Genomic DNA, 22,029 nt, shown 5'->3' on the forward strand with positions numbered 1-22,029 from the left:
GGCATTTATGTGCCCTTGTAGGCACCATCTCCCAGCATCCGGACTGAGACTGTGCTCTTGTCTTTCCCTTGGTGCTGGTTGCTCTGCTGAAATGGAGTGATATGATCTCCAGCCAGGTCCTAGTACAGATCCAAGAGCACCAAGTTTTTCCAGAAAGCAGTGAAATTTATGCTTTTTAAAAAGAGGAGTGAATTAGGATTAAAAAAAAAAAATATGTTGAAACAGGTCCAAAAATTGAATTACAAAATGATTTCTTTCCACTGTTTGTCACCTGCTCTGATCATCAATAGAAAACAAATCAATTTACAGAGGCTGTGAGCTTTGTATCTTTGGCTTTAGCAACTTAATTGGTGAGCTATGCTACAGGACTAAACACAAGAATAAATGCATGAAAAGGAAGGAATGGAGGACATGCTGACAAAACCTTCACTGGATCTATTTTCCACCTTCTTTTGACACTAATCAGTACTTAAGACATCTGAGAACCAACCATGAAGTAATATACTACACTGTAAAAATTACATATATTGTGTACATACATGTATTGATATATCTATATACACACACACACGCTTATATGTGATTTACTTTGGGCTGTGAAGAATATACTCATAGGTATTTTAATCCTGCAAGTCATAAATACTAATATTCTCCTTGTCGGGACAGCAGCTGCTAAAGTGAATGGTTTTTATGTAAGGAAATGCCTTCGTTAAAACAGTTCACAGCCCATGGTGACTTGGTCTAATCACCACAGATATATCTAGGATGTTGACTGATTTGTCTTGTTTCTTCTGCTTTCTTAACTTCCTTAACTACATAAATTAGACACACATGGCCCAGTCTTGCAGCCATGGACTGGGGTCAGTACAGGTTATAGTGTAATCTCTTTCTCTGATGCCATCTGAAATGACAAAACAAAGAAAAAATTTGCCTGTTTCAGGATCTGATTGCTTCTATTATATTATTTTATATTTATGTTGCTAGACTTGGTGCAGCAGTATGGATTCCAGCAAAGTTTCAGGGATTATGAAGTAGGAGTTTTACTTAGAAAAATGCAAGAGACAGTTGCTAAGCACATCATGTCATGTTGCCTTTGTCAATCGGGTTCCGTAATGATATTTTAAAAGCAACAAAGCAAAATTCTACTGGAAGCGGCACCATAAGGTACTCCCCTTACAAGCTAATTAAAATAACTCCTGTGGGTAAATGAAGAAACATTTTTTCAGTTATGAGCCCTCACTCTGTGTAAGCATTTAATTTAAATGAAATACAATAATGCATACTGAATAGATTGGACCATACATCTGCATATTAATGAAGCTGCTAAATTTCTAGCAATCACTTCTAGATGCAGGCTATCGCCTAAAACTAGTTTATATGATGAGGGTTGGGGGAGTTAAGAAAAGGACAATTTCACAGAAAAAAAATTCAATTCCTAAATGATACAATTTGCAGACAGACTGCGGAAGTACTGAATTATTGTAATTTAACAAAAGTATAACCTTCTTTTTCATGTTGCTTATTATTTCTTTAATATAACTTCCTTTCATTTTAAATCTCTAATTCAGTGAGAAAAATGTTGCCTCCCTGAAAAGACATGTAGTAGGCTTGTTATATTTTTAATTGCACTACAGGGCACAATCTTCCAAAGCTGTTTTAGTTGTGAACATAGAGCAGTTTGCAGCAACAATGACACTCTAGGAAGAAATCGTGCCAAAGAATCACAGTGCTGTCCATCCTTTCTCCTTTGCTGTGGGAGATGGCAAAAAGTCAATAGCCATCCTGTTTTCAGAGGCCACTTACTTCCTTCTGCAAAGAAAATCTCCTATGTTAATACATAATTAAGTAATTCAATGTGGTGGTAAGATTATGTATGACAGAAGGCACCGTTCACAAAACTAGAATTGCGAAACAAAGCATTTATCCTGAGGTAAGTCATATGGAAGGAAAGAAAAGAATTCATAAGGCACGGGGATCAGTTGGGGTAACATCTCCTCCTTTAACCAAAGCCCTAGAGGATATGAAAAATGACTCGAGTTAGGACTGTAGAAAAAGGAAGAAGTTCGGAAATCATGACACTAAGCTTCACGTTTGTGTGAATTAGTATCTGAGTATGAGTATCTATAACTTCTTAATAAATAGGGAAAAAATACTTGAAATTTGCTTTTTCTCATTTAGCAAGTTTCAAAAGTTATTTTCCACTTCACTGGAAAACAAAATTTATTCATTTATTAAAAAGAAATTCTTTGACCTGACAATCATGTCATTTTTTTGGAAAAAGCTTCAATTGTAGTATGACAATGACTTAATTAAAATTGTTGAAAACAGGAATAGGTGGCTGCTTTAAGAAAATGGTTGTGAAACAATTGCACAATGCAAAAGAAAAGCTAGAATCTATTTTTAAAATAACCTTTTTTTTCCCCAAAGGTAATCTCATATTAGGAGTTCAGCCAGCTCATTCAGACGCTCTCTTTGCAGCCGTATCTTTGCATTTTCCTAGCAACGCAACATGAGAGTTGGTATCACCTCTTGGCCTGCGTTACCTGAATCTTCAACATCTCAAGAGTATGTCACTAATAGGTGCACAGCGCTTAATCTGCTATGAATTAAGACCTGAAAGGCACCTTTGAGACCTCAGCACTGCTTCATTCTACAAAGCACCTTTACAGCTTTTAATACAGGTGTGGACGGGAACAGTCAAGGAATGGATATAGATCCAGAAGATCCCTTCCATCAAATGCTTTTCTCTTTAGCCACCAGAAAGGGACCCAATGACATGCAGTAGCTTTTTTTTCTGAGGTGATGTCTGTAAGAAAGTGATCTGGTGATCCAGCAGTTCCAACTTGCTGCTTATCAAGCCCAGACTCAGCTGACCAGCCTGAATCCATGCAAATATTCGCTAAATTATGGCCAGAATGGTCGGGTGTCTGACGAGGTGTGCAGCGATCTTTAAGACTTTTACAGCAGACATGATGATGGAAAAGATGATGATGTGTGAGCAATTATTAGTTACTCCCTTTCCTATTAAGACCTTCTATGTACAAACAGAAAGACGACTTACTCTGGTGGTCTTGATTTTATTGCCAGTCGCACACATCCATCCAGAATTATCAGGCAATGTCTTACATTCCTCTCCTTCTAGGCAGGGCTCCATCTCGCACCACCATTTCCCAATCACTATTGAAGCTAAAAGAGAAAAGATAATGTTCACAACTCTGTTAGAATGAAAAATCCAATTGTATAGTATCTCAAGTGTCTAACGCTGCATTTAACGGGCAGAACGTCCCTTCTAAACCCTTCAACTGAAACCTAGTTGAAGGACTGCACATCTACTAGCCTACTATCATGCTGTGACTGTGGGCAATGCTGTGATGGCAGCAATACTCTTTCAGACCAGAGGACCATCCACTCTAATGTCCTGTCTCTGTGGGGGTCAGTCTGCTCTTTACAAACATATAAGTCCAAGGCAAGTTGAAAGAGATTTCCCTCAGAATATTCTCCAGGTCTTCAGGACTTGTGGCTCAAGGTACTCTAGAATAAACCGTGTCTGCTTTGCTTTCAATACCTACAGCTGGCTTTTTCTTCCTCAAGTCTATGCACAGTTTTTGAACCTAGGAAGACTTTTAGCTTTCACAATATCCTGTGACAGGGAGCGCCACAACTGGAAATGGTAACATAATACTGAATAGCAGCAGAAGTTAGTTCAGTTTGTTGATGATGAATGTTATAGAAATCATATTATCTCTAACAGTAACTTTTAATTTCCAAATATTTAACATGGTAAATAATGACAGTGTTTGGATCTTGTTCTTTGAATTTAATTGGCACATATGTTTACAACCTTGAGTGTACCTTAATGAGTGTTTCTTCCCTGGGAATTGGTATCTGTCTATAACCTTAACTGTATATTAATGACATTTTTTGTCTGGGGATTTTGATAAACTTTAGCTAACCTTGCAAACCGTGACTAGTTGGTGCATCAGTGGCTCTGTCTGTGGTTTGATTTCCCCGGTAAGAATTAATTTCACGGTTGCACTCATGAAACCTAACTGTCAAAGCTTCTTACACACTGACTCCAAGAGAGATGCTTAACCCTTCATATCTCCCCACATAGCTTCTTCAAGCCCATAAAATACCTCTGAAGCCGTGGACTACCTTGTATTACACTATTCAACTCTGGAAAATGCTATGCATGCATTGATTTAAGGACATTTCAGAGTTTATAATTAAAGATTTATTTTTTACCTAGTTGGGATCTGTTTATGCTCACAAAGTCCTAAAGAAACACCCAAAGATGTATCTGCACCTGTTACTGATGTCCATTCCCTTAATTCACAGATATGCAGATGAAGCTACAAGTTTATTTTTCTCAAATCTCTAACATATGCCCAAACCACACTGAAAAATAAATACACCAAACCCACAGATACTCCTAGACTAAAAAGTGTGTATCACATTTTATCATGCAAGACAAGGCTCTGTGTGGCACCCAGAACAGGAAGAGATTGTAGAAGAGAAAGACTCAACAAGTCAAAAATGAGCGACTCTGGCACTTTCAATGACGCTTGAACCGCATTCTCGTTTTAGATTAGGATAGGTGGCCACAGGATGACCATATCTTCAAAGCTATATATCATCAGCATCATCTACACAGAGTTACACACATATTATCTTACCAGACCTGCTGTTATCTCACCTAAGCAGCTGACTTTATTACTCCAATCCTAATTTACTAGGAATGGTTCCTGTTTTGATCCTAGTTCCGAAAGGAAAACTAGCTTCTCATAAGACTGTTCCAGTTTAGCATTTTGTTTTTTCATTGTGGTCCATGAAAAATGAACCACTGCTAGCAGGATCAGCCCTCAGCCACTTCGTTTGGCTGTCTGACATAATTCCCTCTCCTTAATGCTCCCATGGCTTTCTGACACAGCTTCTTTTGCTGCAGACTAACAAACAGCACACACAAATGCAGGCATGTAGGTGTGTATTACTATAAATGGATATCTATTATATATATTTACTAACCGGAGACCTACATACACATGCTTATACCTAAACTTAGCCAAATACTGTATTACTTAGGAAAAAATGTAACAGAGGGAAATAATTTAGATTGGTTAAATGAACATGGAAATATATCATGGGTCCAAAAAGGAAGCTGGTTTTTTTATGTAAAGCTGGTGGTAACCTCTGGGAAATAAAAATGGTAAACATAGAGTGGGAAATCCTGTAAAGAAGGTCAACTGTACCTTTGTTAACTTTCACTTTTATTTCAAGTGCAATTAAGACATCCTGTGGGAAGGTGAGATCTTTGTTCCTCAGATATGCTGGAAAAACCAGCATTTGCTCCTTGCTGAGTCACACGGTTGATCTGAATGGCATATGGTCAAGATATTTAGTGGGCTATGCTGGAGCGGATCCAAGTATAGCCCATCTTAGTGAAAGATAAACCAGAATGAGAAGCAATATTTCTGGGCCAGGTCATTAATTCCAATGAGAAACTACTGCAATTCAGGAGTCCCAGTTAGTATCACCAAAACAGGACTTCACTTGGAATGTGACTGTACCAGCAGATCTGCTGAATAACTGCCCTAACAGGGATATGGTTTTCACCTGCTGAATTTACTTGAAACCTGGGGAGAAATTTCTTGGATTTGAAAGCTCCTTTGGTCTGGAAGAAGAGCTGAGTAAATTGGAGCAAGTAAGCTAAGCTTAGAATAGAAAGAATAGAAATAGTTCAGTTGGAAGGGACCTACAGTGATTATGTAGCTTTCTGTGTTGTCTTTCCTATTACTTCTCACAGCTTATATCTCATTTTTATCATGTAATATATAATTTCTCCATGTGTACAACATACACAAAAGAGCCCTTTAGACCTCCGCTTGCAAGGCAGTTTCACGACGCTATTCACACATCGTTTACAGAAGGGTATCATTAATGCTGCTAACAGTGGAGAGAAGAAATATCTCTCTTTGCTATGCATGAAAAGGCACACGAGGGCTGAATCTGCACTCTGATAATAGATTGTACAGTGGGCAAACTGAAAAACCATATCCTGCTAAACACCGGCCTTCAAAGCAATCATCAGAATAGAACATCATCAGAACATGTGAGGATAATCCCGTGATATGGAATCAAAAGCAATGATCATAATTATTTACTAGTAGCAGTGCTGTAGTATTAACTAACCAGGAGAAGGATCCTCTGATGCTAGGTACTAAAAACAGCAAAACCAAACACCCTGCCCTGGGGAACTCACAATATAAAGCCGAGACATGAGATGAATACAGACTGAGAAGCAGCACAGAGAAGCAATGCTGTTCACAGCAATTAACATGGTCTAACTACTTACCAATGCTGTTAAACACAGCCCAAGTATTTGGGTATTTACCTTGAAAAATAATCAAATGCAAAGTCAGTGCTAAACAATAACGTTGAGTCATCTAATAGTGTGCAGGCTTTAGTGTGTGTATAAAAATCTGTGTTCGAAGTACAGTTAGTGAGTTCTCTCACCTTTCTCTGCCCAGTATAACTGGGCTGGAGGCAAGGCTCCTTTTATAGAGAGGAAACTAAGGCCATTCGCAGATGAAAACCTCCTATTTTTCTCTAATAGATGGTCAAAATCCTTTGTAAGTCTGAAGCACTACAAAGCTCCCTACGGTCTAGTCCTTGGCACCACGCTGTGGCAGGGGCGCCCAGACCCCAATGAAAATTATTTTCTTTTGGTCTTGTGGTTATAGAGTTTCTCTCTATTATGAGTCCTTTAATCTTTAGGACCAGTTGTCCTTCTTGGGCACTGATGATCCTTTGAGGTCTACTTGATTTCAAAGTTTTACACCTCCAGCTCTGTTCAAAGAAGCAGGAAAAAGCTTCAAAATGAATCACAGTTTGCAGCATTTGATATTAGGTACACCTGTGTGGGGAGAGGGGGAGAAAAGCTTCCCTAGGGAATACAATTCAGCTTCTCTACATTTAGGTTAGACTGCTGAAGCAGTCATGTGTGAGAGAGAATCGTTCAAGCTAAGATGCTTTCCCTCAGGGTGGTTTGCATTCAAGATCCCGAGGAACCTGAGCTTCTTGGTGACCTGAACTGCTAATTCTGGATGAGAATTACAGAATCGCATTAGTCACCAGGCATCACAGGCTGCGAGTGCTCACATCATGCTGAATTAGATACCTATAATGTTTTGGAGTGCTTTTCATTGTGTTCTTCTCACTGTCTGGGGAATACATGAAGCACGGAGGTTTTTCATGCAAGGCTGATTTGACTGAGACAGATACCCTCAGCCATGGGGAAAGAAAAATGATTTGATGCAAAAGAGGCCCAACTTCTCCTGGTTTGTATTTCGTTTGGGGGGTTGGTTTTTTTTTTTCGGTTCCCCAGCTCCTGCTAGGGTAAACAAGGGATTTCTTATATCAGTTATTTTCAAGAAAATGCCTCTTTTATAAGGAATATTAAACTCTGAGCATATAACTAATGGAGCTGGAAAGAGAAGCAACTTTCTTAGGAAAACTCTTGACATTTTTTTCCAGTCCAATTCACACTGTTTTTGGGTTTTTTTTATCTTTGTTTGCAAAGCATTTTTTTTTTGATCAAAATATTTAACTTTTGATGTATTTAGTCTGCATGGATTAACAAGCAAAAAAGCATTTGGTTGAAATGGCATTTGCTAATCATGTGTACCAGACAGAACTAAACTACAGAGAAGAGCTCTGGTGATCAGACTGAATACAGGGAAAGAGCAAGAGAACAGCTTATGTTTGCTAATGTTTGCACAGTTCTACTGCATTTTAAAATGAATTTGTTCCCAAACATAATGCCCAAAGCCTTAGGCGAGGAATTTTCAACTTAGCCTGAATTCAGTGGGCTTCAGCCTGCAAAGTTCATAAGAACCTTTGTAGGTTGCATAAGGGTAGTGACAGCTTTTTGATTTGTTCATGTGCATCATCTAGAGGACAAAGGTTTGATGCATGAAGAGAGCTGGCTGGGCATGTTCTGCTCTTGAATTTCAGTAGCAAATTATTCTATTATGGGATGATAGTAAAAATGCACTGAACACCTTCAAATATCTACACCTAAACTGAGATCAAATCAATGTAGAAACACTAATTATGTCATCTTCCTCTGGAATCAATTAGCATTTGGAAAAAAAACCACAATCTGTTTAATTAAAACCTCCTAACCTGTTGACACTCTCAAACTTGTTGAGTTTCACATTTCCTGGTCTTCAGGTTCTTGCACTGAATTGCAGCTACTCAGTTGTTCAAAGCGGTGACCAACTGCACTGTTACAAGTGATTAACAGGACATGGGCAGAGGGTGGCCTGGGAGAAAATGTGCACACACAGCCCAGAAACTCGCAGGCACTTGGTTGTGCCATGTTTGCTACTCTAAATTGGATAAAAAATGCAAAGACTTTTTTCTTGCAGATAGGATTCTCCTGTAACTTTTCTGCATTTATATTTAGGAAATTACTTTAACAATATGACAAAGCACATATGACAATAAGTATAAAGGCATTATGTTTAACAATGTAACAATATGACAATACTCACGGAGTAATACATAACTTTAATTCATGTTTATGGAAGACCTTGAAATATGAAAACAGAGTAAAGTACCATCATGCATTTTTCAGCAGTTTAGAGGGAACATGCTATGTATTAAAACGTTCCAAGATTGCCTCTGCATTTGCCATTACAAAGCCACAGCAGCTATTTCTTTCTGCCTGTGATAAACTGTACAGATTTTGTTGATATAGAAATAGAATACAAAGGAATAGTGATAGTAGATTGTGCTTCCTCCTGATCATAGGTATCATGAGACTCCGAGGAATAGGAAACACAGTTCTTTTTCAAAACCACTATAACACTCATTGCAGGATGGGAAAGTTTTTACTGTAAGTATAAAGCATTCCATTTTAATCTAGTTTCCACCAGAAAAGATTGATATAAATAAAATTTAAATAGAGAACACATTTCACAGACACCAGCAGTGAAAAAGACTTTGTCAGCTTAATGAAAAGATATCAATTTTAGCCACTTTATTCAATAAATTGTGAGTCATTTTCTAAATGGATTAGATTAAAGGGAAGTTCAAACTCCCCATGAGAGACTCTTACACTGATGGAGGCTTTTGGCAATGGCAAAAGCAGAGAGGTAAGTAAAATCTTCCAGGTCATTTTCTTTTTTTTTTTAAAAAAAACCCTGTTCTGAAGTAGAATAGGAGAATCTGCAACCCCATGTTCTTTTTCTTACAAAACAAAATCTCAGAGAACTGAATGAGACACGTAGCTTCTCTTACTTTATTAGGATGTCATGGGGTGTGGAATGAATTACAGGGGCGGGAAAACACTTTCCAGGAGGATGAGAAAACCAGAGTGAAAGACCACGTCATCTGAAAGGTTATGTATTTCCTAAACAGACCGAGATATCATTTGCTCTGGGAGCTGTAAAGCAGTAGACTGAGAAGTCAAAGAATACAAATCTGTAACAAATGCTGTCTAGAAGAAATACAGGATGTTTCCTACAGGGAGCCGATCAAACTATCTTCTTAATTCAATCTTATTCAATTTTAGAAGCATCAATCTAATGCTCACACAGTGTAATACTTGCAGACTTTGACAACAGACCTCACATAACTCTGGGAAAACCGACATTTCTCCAGTTTAAAATACAAGAACAGTACAACCAGTCTGGCAAGTGATCTCTCATATGTCCTAATTGTCTCAGATCTAGTCTTGCTGAGTTAATTTAACATCTTTTAATTGTAGTAAACATTAAAAAGAGATCACCACATTAGATTTATTTCTTCTAGCACTTTCCGATTTTGCAACATTGTTCAGGTTTTTGAACAATGTTTTATCAATACACTGGCAGAAAGAATTGTAGGGCTTTATATGTTTTTCTATTTTTTTTCCATCCAGAATTCTTGATTTGTCATTGCAGTGCCGTCAGCAACCAAAATAGGATATTTTTAAGAGTGTAATACGTATCTGAACAACCCTGTGGACTGCATTAAGATATGCCCATAAAACATGAAAGGGCAGATTAGATGCAAAGAATCCATGAACACTTTCTATTTAAGATCTGCATAAACCATCAAAAAGGGTGCTAATTCAACAGTATGAGAAGACTCACTAGTGAAAAAACACTTCTATTGCCATTTTCTAACAGTTGGCATACTGGTAGGTAAATTGCAAAAAACAACATAAGCGTGTTGTGTACTTTCCTCATAACAATATGACTACTAAAGATGGTGTTGGCTAATGGCCTGAGAATCAGACACTCCCGAGGCTTGTTTAATCCCAGCTCTGCTTCTGACTTTCTCTGCTACTACAGGTAAATTATCTTCTTGCTATACCGATTTTCCATTTGCTATTTTCTTTTCTTAAGAGGACGAGTTATTTTTGCCTTACTTCCTTCTGTGTTCCCCTCTGTCTCTACTGACCTACTGAAATTCAACACTGTATTGCCCCAATTTGGGACTGGTCTTTTTTTTTCTGCATCGGTACAACTAGAAGAATTGTACTGCGGACTGAGAGTGCATTTTGTAGGTGCTACAGTAATAAATAGTAATATCAAAATTATATGAATTATGTGTGCTGCCAGAAGGTTTTGAAGCACATGCCCGACTTCCAACGGAATAGAGACGGTCTGCTAAAGAGTAGATTTCATACGAAATAGCTTAGATCTTGCAAGGGAATTTCTAGCCCTCAATGCTGTTGAGCCTGGGAGGATCATACGGTGCAGCTTTGTCATTTTTCTATGTCCCTCTCTTTACACCATTGAAAAAAAATGTTGCTTAGATATATGGCCGAGGGGCATCCATAACTGAAGTAAAACCATGATTTCTCATGGTTGGCGCCTTCATGGAGAGTTGAAGGTGCATCATCACATTCACGCTTGCATTAAAAATGACAGTAACTCAAGTCCTCTGAGTACTTCCAAATACGTACTGTTGTTCAGAGGTAAAACCCTCTTTTGTTAGCTAGGTACAAGGATGAAAACATGCAGATTTTAAGGGGAACTGTAGGAATGCATAATTATCTAGCATTGGGTAGCGTCTGAGATCTAAGCAGCACTGTGTGCAGGTGAGATCCTTTCAAAGTCTCAGATTTTAAGGTGATAAAAAAGGAAGCCACCAGAAGCTGTCAGGCTTGGAGGCCTCTTCCCAGACATCTCAGCAGGTCCCAGGCCAGTTGAACTGTACTTGGCAGCTGACTCTCAAGCCCTGTATGGTTCTCATTTGCTAAAGTATGAGCATACGCAAAATAGTCAAAAGATATCATTGACTTTAACTATTCTACATTCCATTGAGCTCAGACATGACCAATGCTTAATATTTTTTCTCTGACAGTTACGGATAAGAGTTGATATTATAACTGAACCTTTCCTGCATTATCTACCTGGAAACTTGACTTCTACAATGAAACGCAGAGCAAACCTCAACAAAACAGGTTTTTGCAGATATCTGTGGCAGAGACAAGGACACAAAATGATAAAACAAACCATGTATAATAAGCTTGTCTCCCCAAAAGCACACAGTGCATGTTCTATGACCTTCCAGAGTGCTAGGACACAGCCTTACAGTTTTTCTTGGAAATTCTTGGATTCATGCACAGCAACATCTAAGGCAAGTGTTGAACCGCTCACCTTTATCTAGAGTTTTATGTCTGCAAGTTTATTGGTGTTTGACACAAACTCACTGCAAAGACAATGGGTCATTTGAGAGCAACCTGCTGACACTAATGAGACTAATGAAAACTTGGAATGCTCATGTGTGGGAAGCTGAAATGAATGCAGGTGGCTGAGGACCTCCTTCCAAAGTATATGGGGAACACTGATATTTTTGTAGGTTAGGGAGACCTATTGCTGCTACTTATTACTAAACTTTAGAACTGAATTGGTCCTTCAGTGCAAAGCAAAGCTGAGAGCGGGTTGATAAAATACTTGTGCAGCATAGCAGTGTTATTTACACCCTTTTTGAACTGCTTCTAGACAGCCTAGCAAAAGCTTAATCTTATTATATATTTAATGAAATGCCAATGAACTGCAGCAAAATTATACATTTTTTGAAAGACAATAGGAAGCTGCTTATAAATATTTACACACATTTCAGACCAGGGTGGAGGACTGGTGTGCCATCAAAAAAAGGAAAATATCTCCATGCAATGCTAATTTTTCATTAACAAAGTAAAGGAAAGAGTTGAAACTCAGAGACAGAGGAGCCAGGCTGCAAGATGAGCTTGAGGCATGTACACAGAGGTACAGAGGTTTGTAGGTAGCCTTCCGATGGTATTCCTCCAGTGGCTGCAGGGACCCCAAGTTTTTTTTATATATATGTGTGTGTGTGTGTGTGTGTGTGTGTGTGTGTGTGTGTGTGTATAAAAATATCTATATCTATGTATCTCTGCCTAGTGAGCTGTTGTGGTCCTGATGTTGCTGTGGAGATGTTTGCTCACACAAGCAGCATTGCTGGGAAATGACTTTGCTGAACCCAAGATATAATTGCTATGACTTTGTCCCTTGTGATGGTGGAAGTGAGCAACCAAGATGAATAATTGTTGCTTGGTTTTGCATTAGAAACCAATGATCTCTGTATAGGGTCTGATCCAACAGTTACTGAAGAGGCAGGAAAAAAAAAATCCTCCTTAGTTTTTGCAGGCTTTGGACCAAATCTGTTGTCTGTAAAAGTTGCTGTTTGCTCAAACGTGAATCCCCTGTGCTGCAGGAGGCTGGGGCTAGCGAGGCAGAAGGGAAAAGCTGCAAGATGGGCTCTGAAGGGTGAAAGTCTATTATGAAATTTTGACTGAATGAAGTGCCAGAAACATAGCTTAGCAGCAAAGCACTCTGTGAAAGAACACTGAAAATGAATAAATTATATAACTGTAATGCATTCATAAGGCATAACAAAGCATGCATAATATATTGGATAGTTATCAGTTATGAAATTAAGATCTGGTGTGGTGCTTGGGTATAAATTGTGTACTATTTGTCTCTTGTTCCTAGTCCACAGAGAAGATTCTTGTAAACAAATAAATATGGAAAAAACTTCTATTGAATATGTAGAAATTAATAACACATAACATGATTTATGTGGTATTTGTCAATAAAAGCCCACCTGTTTTTTTTTAAGCTTTGTATATATTTTTCCAGGGGATTTTTTTTTTAAATGCAAGCTATTACATAGTCACGTTTTTTTGTTTTTTGTTTTTTTTTTTTCTATGAAAAATACTACATTCTTTCTGCTTTCAAGGCCCGACAAGAACTGACAGCACACCAATCAGAGATTGGTGTGAGCAGTGAAAGGGTAACCTGTTTCCTAAAATCGGGATAGCAAGGAATTTTTGGAAAAAATTTTTGGACTGCTAAGAAGTGTGATTTACATGAAGCCATCTGCTATTTTTCCCTTAAAAAGGATGAGAGAAGGATAACAATAAGAACTGGAAAATGCCCGAATCAAAACCTTCCATAATTTTGAGCTCATTATAAGAATCTACTGTCTTAGAAGGATCTGAATATCCTCACTGGTCTTACCCTCTTGCCTGCTTGAGTGGTATTGGCAGATTCAGCAATACATTCCGGTATTGGATTAAATGTGGATTTCAGCCATCACTTCAGTGAGTCAGTTTTGTAATTTTACAGGTGACCCCTTCCTTGAGGTATCATCCTTCTGGACAGGCTGATCCCGCCACATGAAGCTGGGGTTGGGGCGTGAGCAGCTGTTTGCTGGCATTGTCATGGTGACAAGATGCAAGTCTAGAGGGACCTTCTTGTCCTCCTCAGTTCAACCAGCACAAGCACCTGCTGGAGCAGTCATCCTTATGTCCAAAACATTCACCATCACTTGTCTTTGTCCTGTCCAGTAGCAGAACCACAGTCTTCATTACCTGCTTGTCGGCATGTGGCTGTTTGATTTTCAGAGTAAAGTTATGCGGATCAAAGCCCTGACGAGTGCAACCATGGATGACCCTGCAGCAATTTTGCTATTGTCTGTATCCATCAGGTATTTTCAGACCTTATTAACTACAGAAATATGTTCAGAACATAGTAGGTTTATAGCTGGTGGAGTAAACATAAACCCCCACCAACCAACGAACTCACACTGCAAAGTAGGGTCAGGTGCCCTGTGCTCTCATCGTAGGGATGATTCAACTCGAAGTGATAAAATAAGGGAGGTTTTATTCTCCTAATGATGGTACTGTGAGCTTGTATGTTGTGTGACGCTTTATGTGGAGTGGTACCAAACAGCAGAGCTTGCAAATTTCTTCAGGAGGTAGCTTAGTTAATTTGCAATTGTCTCTGCTGTGAAGAGTTGATACGGTACAAATTCTCTTCCATGTAGTGGGAATTGCTGTGACATAAATAACGTACCTATAGAGCACTTAAATTTCCATAGTCTAAGTATCAAAATTTATCTCACAGTCTAAAATCTGTGTGGAAGAAACTGTTTTCAAAGGTTATGTTAAATGAGCCAACTGCCACTCCGCAAGGTAATTACTGATTTATTAAAGTGTTGTTTTCATTTGAATCTCTTTGTTCTGTGATGTAAGACAAGTCTAATTTTGTTTTAAAGATTAAAGGAACATTTGTTTTTTTGTAAACAAATCCCTAGCTACTATTACAAATTACATCATGCATAATCTTGACACAACAGATCTGGAGATATTTCAGTGCAACAATGCCAGAGCAATCAGAACAAGAACTGCAGGACTGAACAAAAATTGATGAATTGTGCACACAACACTTTGTATCTCATATCACAGCTTAATTACTGGAATAAGAGGAGTAACTCAATTATAAAAGCTTATCAGCAAGACTTAAAAACAGTGAAATTCATGAGTGAATATTAAACTGACCTTAGCTGACAAGCTTTTCTTTGAAATTATGTTTTCCTTCAGTGCTCATAATGCTTATTTACTGCAAAACATTTTACTGAGCTAAATCTGTTAAGAGCCACTTGAAATTTCGTGGCTGTGTTGGCATTGGCACAGCTCATATATTTTCATCTCCATTCAATTCAACTTTGAGTTTATTAATTTAAAAGATGAAAATTCACTTCCATTTACCGTGGTTTTTCCCCCTTTTATTTTATATTTTTTTACCTTGGAAGAGTCCCTGGATTGCACTTATAGGTAAGTATTTGCTAACAATAACTTATATGATGACCTTACTCTGTTGTCCTGATTGAATGATCCTGAATTTATACAAGGATCATTATTTCTATGTTTGTAATGCATAAGATGTACTCTTGAAAAAATAAACAGATGGAAGGAGCCGCAAGTCTTAGATTCCAAATATTCCAAGAATATCTTGCACACTCTGGTCAGGTGATTCTTAGCTATGAAGCCGTAAGCTCTATTCTCCTCACTACAAATAGGAGTTTAACATTTTATTTTTCACAAGCATCTGTCCTTGTTCTACTTGATCTCATTAATGCTCATACAAAATGAATGTAAATGGAGCCCGAGCATGCCCAGCACAAATTCTTTTACAAATCTGAGCATGAATTAGCGTAAAAAGCTTTGCAGAATATGTTCAGCTCTGCCAGTTGCAAACCATATGCAAGCAGAAGCCCTCTAAAGATGAAGAGCTAAACAAAGAGACAGAATTGCTATAGTTACTAGCACACAGAACAGGAAGTTGCTGTAGATGAAATTTTATAATGCTCTTTGTTTATCTTTTTAAAGTACTTTAAAACAGCACAAGGTTGAAATGGATGGGTTTTCTTTATAAACAGTCACCTGCAGAAATACTTTAAAGCTAAAAGTATAACACAGATAGGAAAGACAATAAGATAGTGACTCCCCTAATTCTGGGCATTACATTACAATCCTCGGTCTAGTAAGATCTCTGATTTTCTTCTTTAGCAGTGGTCACCAGTGGAAGAGAAGATGGATAAAGAAAAAAAAAATCAGGTGAGCAAACAACTACTGGCAAAACTGTAAGGACTGGATATGTGGAGCTAATCTGAACTGTCATTCCTCATAGAGATGAGTCTGTCTTCACAAGCGCTTTAGTGTTATCAGTCATCACGAGTCCACAGTCTGAGGATTTACAGCAGGAATATTTCCTGGTCTATCCTGCATGACCACGAACTGACTTTACCAAGTTCTCAAAAAATCCACATGTCCACCTCTAGAGCCTTTCTGAGTACAGGACAGTTCAGTTTAATTATTCATTACCCAAATTCTGCAGAAATATTTCTGTCCTGATTGACATCTGCCATTTGTACGCGTGTTCTCCTCGACAGCCAGACATAACCATGTGCACAGGCACTGGGACTCAGAAGTCTGGAATGTCTAAAAACTGAGTCTTTGCCTTATCATCCAACATCGCAAAACTAAGAACTCTGAAGATGAGGCTTCCTTCCATCTGAAAAAGAATTTTGCCCATTTACCTAGAGAAGCTTTTGCTATCCTGTTGCTGCCAGGTTTTATTTAATTGTATTATTTACCTGTCCTTTAAGATAAGAAAACCCCTTGCACAGTTCAGGTTTATCCGCCATACGATTGTAGGCTTGGTATTCTTTCCACTACCACTTATAGTATCTGACTTCCCATTCAATCAATTGATCTGTGCAAATGATTTCTTGTTTCTCTTTCTCCAGGCTTTTCCTCAGTAACTGTATCTCCCCTTCTGCACATTAATTCATTCTCCACACTTGTGATATCAAAGTCAAGGCTGGAAACCTTGACCTCCCATAAGACACTGAGCATGGGTAATTAAATGGTCACATACTTGATTGCACGTCACATTTAGTACAACCACTCAAAGAATGAAATGTTGTTTCTTTCCCTTTAAAGATTAGGTGCTGAATTTTGTTTTCTGATGTTACCTAGAAATAATGCTCTTCTCCTGCATATTGTGTTGACAGGGAGCGGGAATGTCTTTGTTGCAGAAGTGAGTCTTCCGAGTTTTGTAATTTAACTTTCAGTGAAGGTAGAATATGATAATTTGTTATGAGTGCCTTTTGCATAGGCTTCCTCAAATATTTATAAGCTCATTTAAATAATTAATACAGGAGTTTTAATAAACTGTTTATATTCACAAAAAGAATGTAATTTGCAGGAAGGGCAGCTCAGGTGCTAGAAAACACACATAGACCACATGAATCAAAACTAACGGCTTGCATCTAAAGTTTATATGACTTTTTTACAAGTTGTCTAAGGCTGCTTTCTTGGGGTGAAATATTTTTTCTGTTGAGCTGGTTAAGCTATGCACTACGCAGACTATTTTAGGAAGGGAAAAGGAAGGACCTTCTATTAGCTTGGGGAGCATGAAGATCAAGGTTTATCCAAAGAAACAAAATACATATATTAATAATTATGTCAACTTTTTTTTTTTTTGAGCAATTGTGGCTGCATGCCATTCTCAATAAAGAGTTTTTCATTCATCATTGCATTAATCACTACAGCAGATCATTATTTAATCAAACAAGCTATCTAAACCAGCCAGTGACCATCCTAATATGGCTAATGACAATAAAATCCTAATAACAAAAGCAATTACTTCACAGGAACCCAGCCATAAAGGGCTTTCCAGTGCTGCATGGGCAGCAGTGATTTCCTCCCTCTGCCTCTGAAGCCAAGTTGACCACATGGCTCTTGCAAGATATCTGCAAGGATGCCAGATTAATTCTACCAAGACTCAAAGGGGAGTAGGGCTGTCAATTCCATTTTTCTCCCATACATCCCTTTCCATCAGTCTGTGGGGTATTCAGCTTGTGCTGAGGTGAAGAGCCCACCTTTCCGAGCTGACCCCGTGCTCTGGCACAGCAGGGCTGTACAGGCTGCAGGGCAAAACTTCCCTGCCAGTACTGGGCAGGCTCACTCTTATCCTCAGAAACCAGCCTGGACCTGATAGCTGGCTCCTGCCCTACACCCATAAAGTACGGAAAAACCCTATTGTTTCCTGCCATCCTCGGGTTAATAAGCAGTTGCTATTGCTGGCTCAAGGCATTTCGCTCAATACGTGTGTGGGAAAGGTTGCCTTTCATCCTGTATCATTTATCCTCTTTAAGGTTAACTTTTAACTTCCCTTGAACTATCTACGTGCAAGTAGGTGCACCTAGCTCTTTCCAGAGAAGAAACCATTGAAGGTCTTTAAGATCCTGCATGAGTACTGAGTCTCCTTTATTCTGAGCCCCATCCCTCTGAGACACCAACTACTTTCACTGTGTGAACTCAAAGTCATGTCACGAAGCCAAACTTTTAATACAGAAATTGCAAGTGGAAAGGAGACAGATATTTTTCCTCTTTTTTTTCCCCTCCCCTCATCTATACAAACACACAAACCCTCCTCCATCACATTTAGAAAGGTGATCACAGATATTTCAAATAGCAAACAAATCCAAGCTTATCTTTTAATTTCTTCTGCTACCTTAAAACTCAGGGGTACGATGTTCTGCAAACACCTTCTCTTTGTTCTACCGGTGTAAACCACCCGCAATCTCCAGCTGCAACCCTGGAGAGAGCTTTAGCAACTAAACCAAGGTGGATTGCACGGAAGGAGAGGAAAGTATGCAAATTTCACTAGGCATACTGTAATTACTAATTCATAGCAGAACAGATCACAGTATTTCACGCTTATCCCATGTAATTCAGTCACAGCAGTATTCATTTTACTATTAATTTTAATAGAATAATTACCTTTATAGAGAAGAAAGAAACTATCATTAGAGGGTCAGATCCTCAGGTGGGGAAGATATGGTGATTTATGCTAGTTTGATGAATTTTGTAATCTTCCTTTTTCCTTCCTTTGAAAAGGAATTCAGTAATTGACTAGTTGCCAGACTTACAGAGATAATCTATGCTAAATGAAGCAAAATAAGAAGAAACGGTGAAGCAAAGAAATGCAAACACTTAACGGTAAAATTTACATATCTGTATTTGAATGTTTATGTATGTGTGTGCCTGGCAGACACACGCACACACATACACACAAGCGTCCAAACAGCCAGTTCCCAGCTCATTCTCAACTGTCTGGCAGGAGAAACAGTTCCCATAGTGACACACACTGCTGAATTTATAATGTTACACGTCCAGATTCAGCTCTGGAAAATGGCAAGGAGTTTGGGATTCCAATAACATCCTTCCTGAGTATTAGCAGAGAGAATGGTTTAGAATATGAACTGCATAAATGACCTACAAAATAAGGAACAGACAGCTATATTATTATCTCAAAAGCCCAGAGAGATATGCGAACCACTTAAAATTTTGCTCTTGGTCACCAGAAACTTTTGATAGAGATACTTCCTAACTTGCAGCTGTCATAGTTCATATATTTTTGAGAATAAGCTTAGACCTTATCCCCTGCCATTTGCTGCCCTCACATCATTCTGCCTTTTTTCCTGCGTTCCCTGACATTTTCCTTGCCTTGTCCTTTTCCTGTCCAGGCTCAGGGGAATAGCTCCAGCAGATCTGCCTTTTGCCAGAGCTGGTCTGGCAGAAAGGACATACATGGAGGTTAGAGCTGGCACCCAGGAGATACTGGGCCACCTCCGCCTCTTGTCTTTACCCAGCTCCAACTGCTATAATTTAGACACTTCAAGGTGCTGCATTATTATAAAATGAATTTCTTTGGGAATTACTACTGAGATTATATGAATTTATGGTGCCATCCAGAATTATATGCCCTCTTGTTGTGACTCAGACAATCCATTGCTTAAACAGAAGTTAAAATACATGTGAATTTTGTCAGTCACCAGTGCTGTCATTGAATAATTTTACCTCCAAAAAGAATTTCCAGATAATTGTTTCCTTTCTCTCTGCTAAGGTTTTGTATTCAACTATTTTATTTCAGAGTTCTGTTTAAATTGAAACTACTACACCATTATATGCAAAGGGAAATCAATCTCAGAGGGGAAGAAAAAGAAGAACCAAATATAGATTAAAAAGCTGCCTCTCCAAAGATTTTGAAATATGAGAAGCCTGGCTCTGCATGTAAGATTAATGACAGCTACATGTGCAATGAATAGTTCAGTGCAAATCAAGGGAAAGCTAAGTATCTGCTGTTCCGAATGTTGAAACCCTAATAACATCCAGCCATGCAGCAGGTGTACACAGCTTCCTTATTCCCCAAGACTGCACAAAGAAGGGAATAACAAAGAGAAGTAGTACGTATGCCTATAATCAACCCACATCACTTTATGGCAAAAAGGTAATTTCTCTCTCTGGATATCTTTTTTTCACTATTTTTACAGATGGTAATATATGTACTTTGTTCACTTCTTATTAAGAAATGTAGATACGGCACTGGTGACAGAGACTTGTCTCATATCACGGCTTGTGAATGGAACTATTCTTGTACTCTAAATAGCAAGTATTTTTCTGAAGAATGGGCAAAATGAATATTCAGTCACTGTGCATTCTGGGGCTCAGTTCACGGCCAGGGAACACTCAAGATTTCAATTCTGTGTTGGGAGCTCATGGGGAGAGCCTTCGAGCTCTGCCTTGCAGGGAGCAGCAGTCCTGGCCAGGGAAATGCAAAATGTCTTCTGCAAAGAAATGTCTTCAGTAGCTGATGTGCTTCAAGATTTTGTATGGTAATATAAATGAATTATTCAAACAGCGTCAGCATTTGTTCATTAAAAAACAGGTAGAAACAGACAAACTAGGACAGCTTTTGACCTCTAAAGGCTTTTGTAGTAATGGGGAGACGTGCTGCAGCAGAGCAGGTGCATCTTCACAACATAGCAGTTTCCCAGGACTTTACAGAACCTCAACAGCAATGATCTCAAAGCAGTTTCCAAGCCCAGCCTTGACACAGTAAAGCCCTGCCAAGGTAGAAAGTATGTTCCTGTACTTGGATCACTACGGATTGTAGAAGCTGCTCCTAAGGACGTGGACAGAAAGGGCAAAAATATCTGCTGTCCTTTACTGGAAAAACTAGGTTGTATTTGTGTCCTCTTTGCTGCAGAGAGAGGTTAGTGGTGATCTCCCTTCCACTTTCTATGGACAGTAGAATAAAAAGGCACTCATGAATTCTTTAGGAATGGCTGTAACATTTTATACATCTATAACAATATGGATTTCTAATGCTAAAAAAAAATACCCAAGAGGATACTTTAAATGTACACGTGTACATTTATTATTACTGTTTGGAAGGAAATTCTTCAAAAGTTAACAAGTTACATACACTTATTTTAAGTTACTATATTTGTCTTTTCTTTCAAATGGAAAGAGTCTAAGAAAACAAGTTGTACAGTTGTTAGTAGGTTTTTTTTGTTTGAATTGTAATTTTTAATTTAGAAAATCACTGAAGGCGAGTCATTTAGGCTATAAATGTAAAATTTAGATGACTCAGTGGAAGCCCTCAATCTTTGGAAGACAGATCCTAACTATTATCTTGCGCTGAAGGGAGAGATAAAGGAGCAGGCTATGTCTGCAACTTCATTAGGGCAGCCTAGGGTATCGTGTGTTCTGGTCTTTCTTCAGCAGTCTGCAACAACCCCCTAAACCATCCCTCAGCATGACTGCAAATAGCTTATCTCAATATATACCTGAGGAAACTATACAGGGTGGGAGACAAAAAAAAAATCTAGACAACCAGATAGCTATGAAATGGATTGCATGTGTGTATATATACACACACACAAACGCGTATTTCTATGCTGTCTTTTCTTGGGCATTGATCGAGATGGACAAAAGGGACACACCCTTGCAATATCATCTCCTCACGCAGAGACATCTAGTTATACAACAGCGAGGCTAAATCCCAGCATTTCCGCAAGACCTTGCTAAACTATAGTGAAGCGGAGTCAGATCAGCTCCAGAAAGACAATACAAGTATTTTTTTTTAATACCACTAACGGATTGTCCTTGACCAATTTCCCAGCACAGCACACTGCATTAAGTTTTTGCTGTGCAAGTAGTAAATGGGACTATTGGAAAGGACCACAGATGCATCTTCTGTCACTTTTAAGAAAACTAGATTTGTAAGAAGTCAGCCACACTGTATGCAAAAGTGGGCTTAAATGTACTGGAATAAGATTGAAGACTTGACATTTAAATTGCAAGGCAGAAAT

At 38.5% G+C, this 22,029-nt stretch overlaps 1 protein-coding gene across 1 annotated transcript in view; it reads right to left on the minus strand.

Annotated features, from left to right (window-relative positions):
* Window positions 1-22,029, minus strand: part of TAFA1 (TAFA chemokine like family member 1) — a 239,343-nt gene that overhangs the window by 12,384 nt on the left and 204,930 nt on the right. The window contains exon 4 of the mRNA XM_009563106.2: window positions 3,062-3,186. Within this exon, the coding sequence (XP_009561401.1) occupies window positions 3,062-3,186 (125 nt within the window). The remainder of the gene's footprint in view (window positions 1-3,061; window positions 3,187-22,029) is intronic.

Source organism: Cuculus canorus, chromosome 11, assembly GCF_017976375.1.
Source record: "Cuculus canorus isolate bCucCan1 chromosome 11, bCucCan1.pri, whole genome shotgun sequence".
Taxonomy (NCBI): Eukaryota; Metazoa; Chordata; class Aves; order Cuculiformes; family Cuculidae; genus Cuculus; species Cuculus canorus.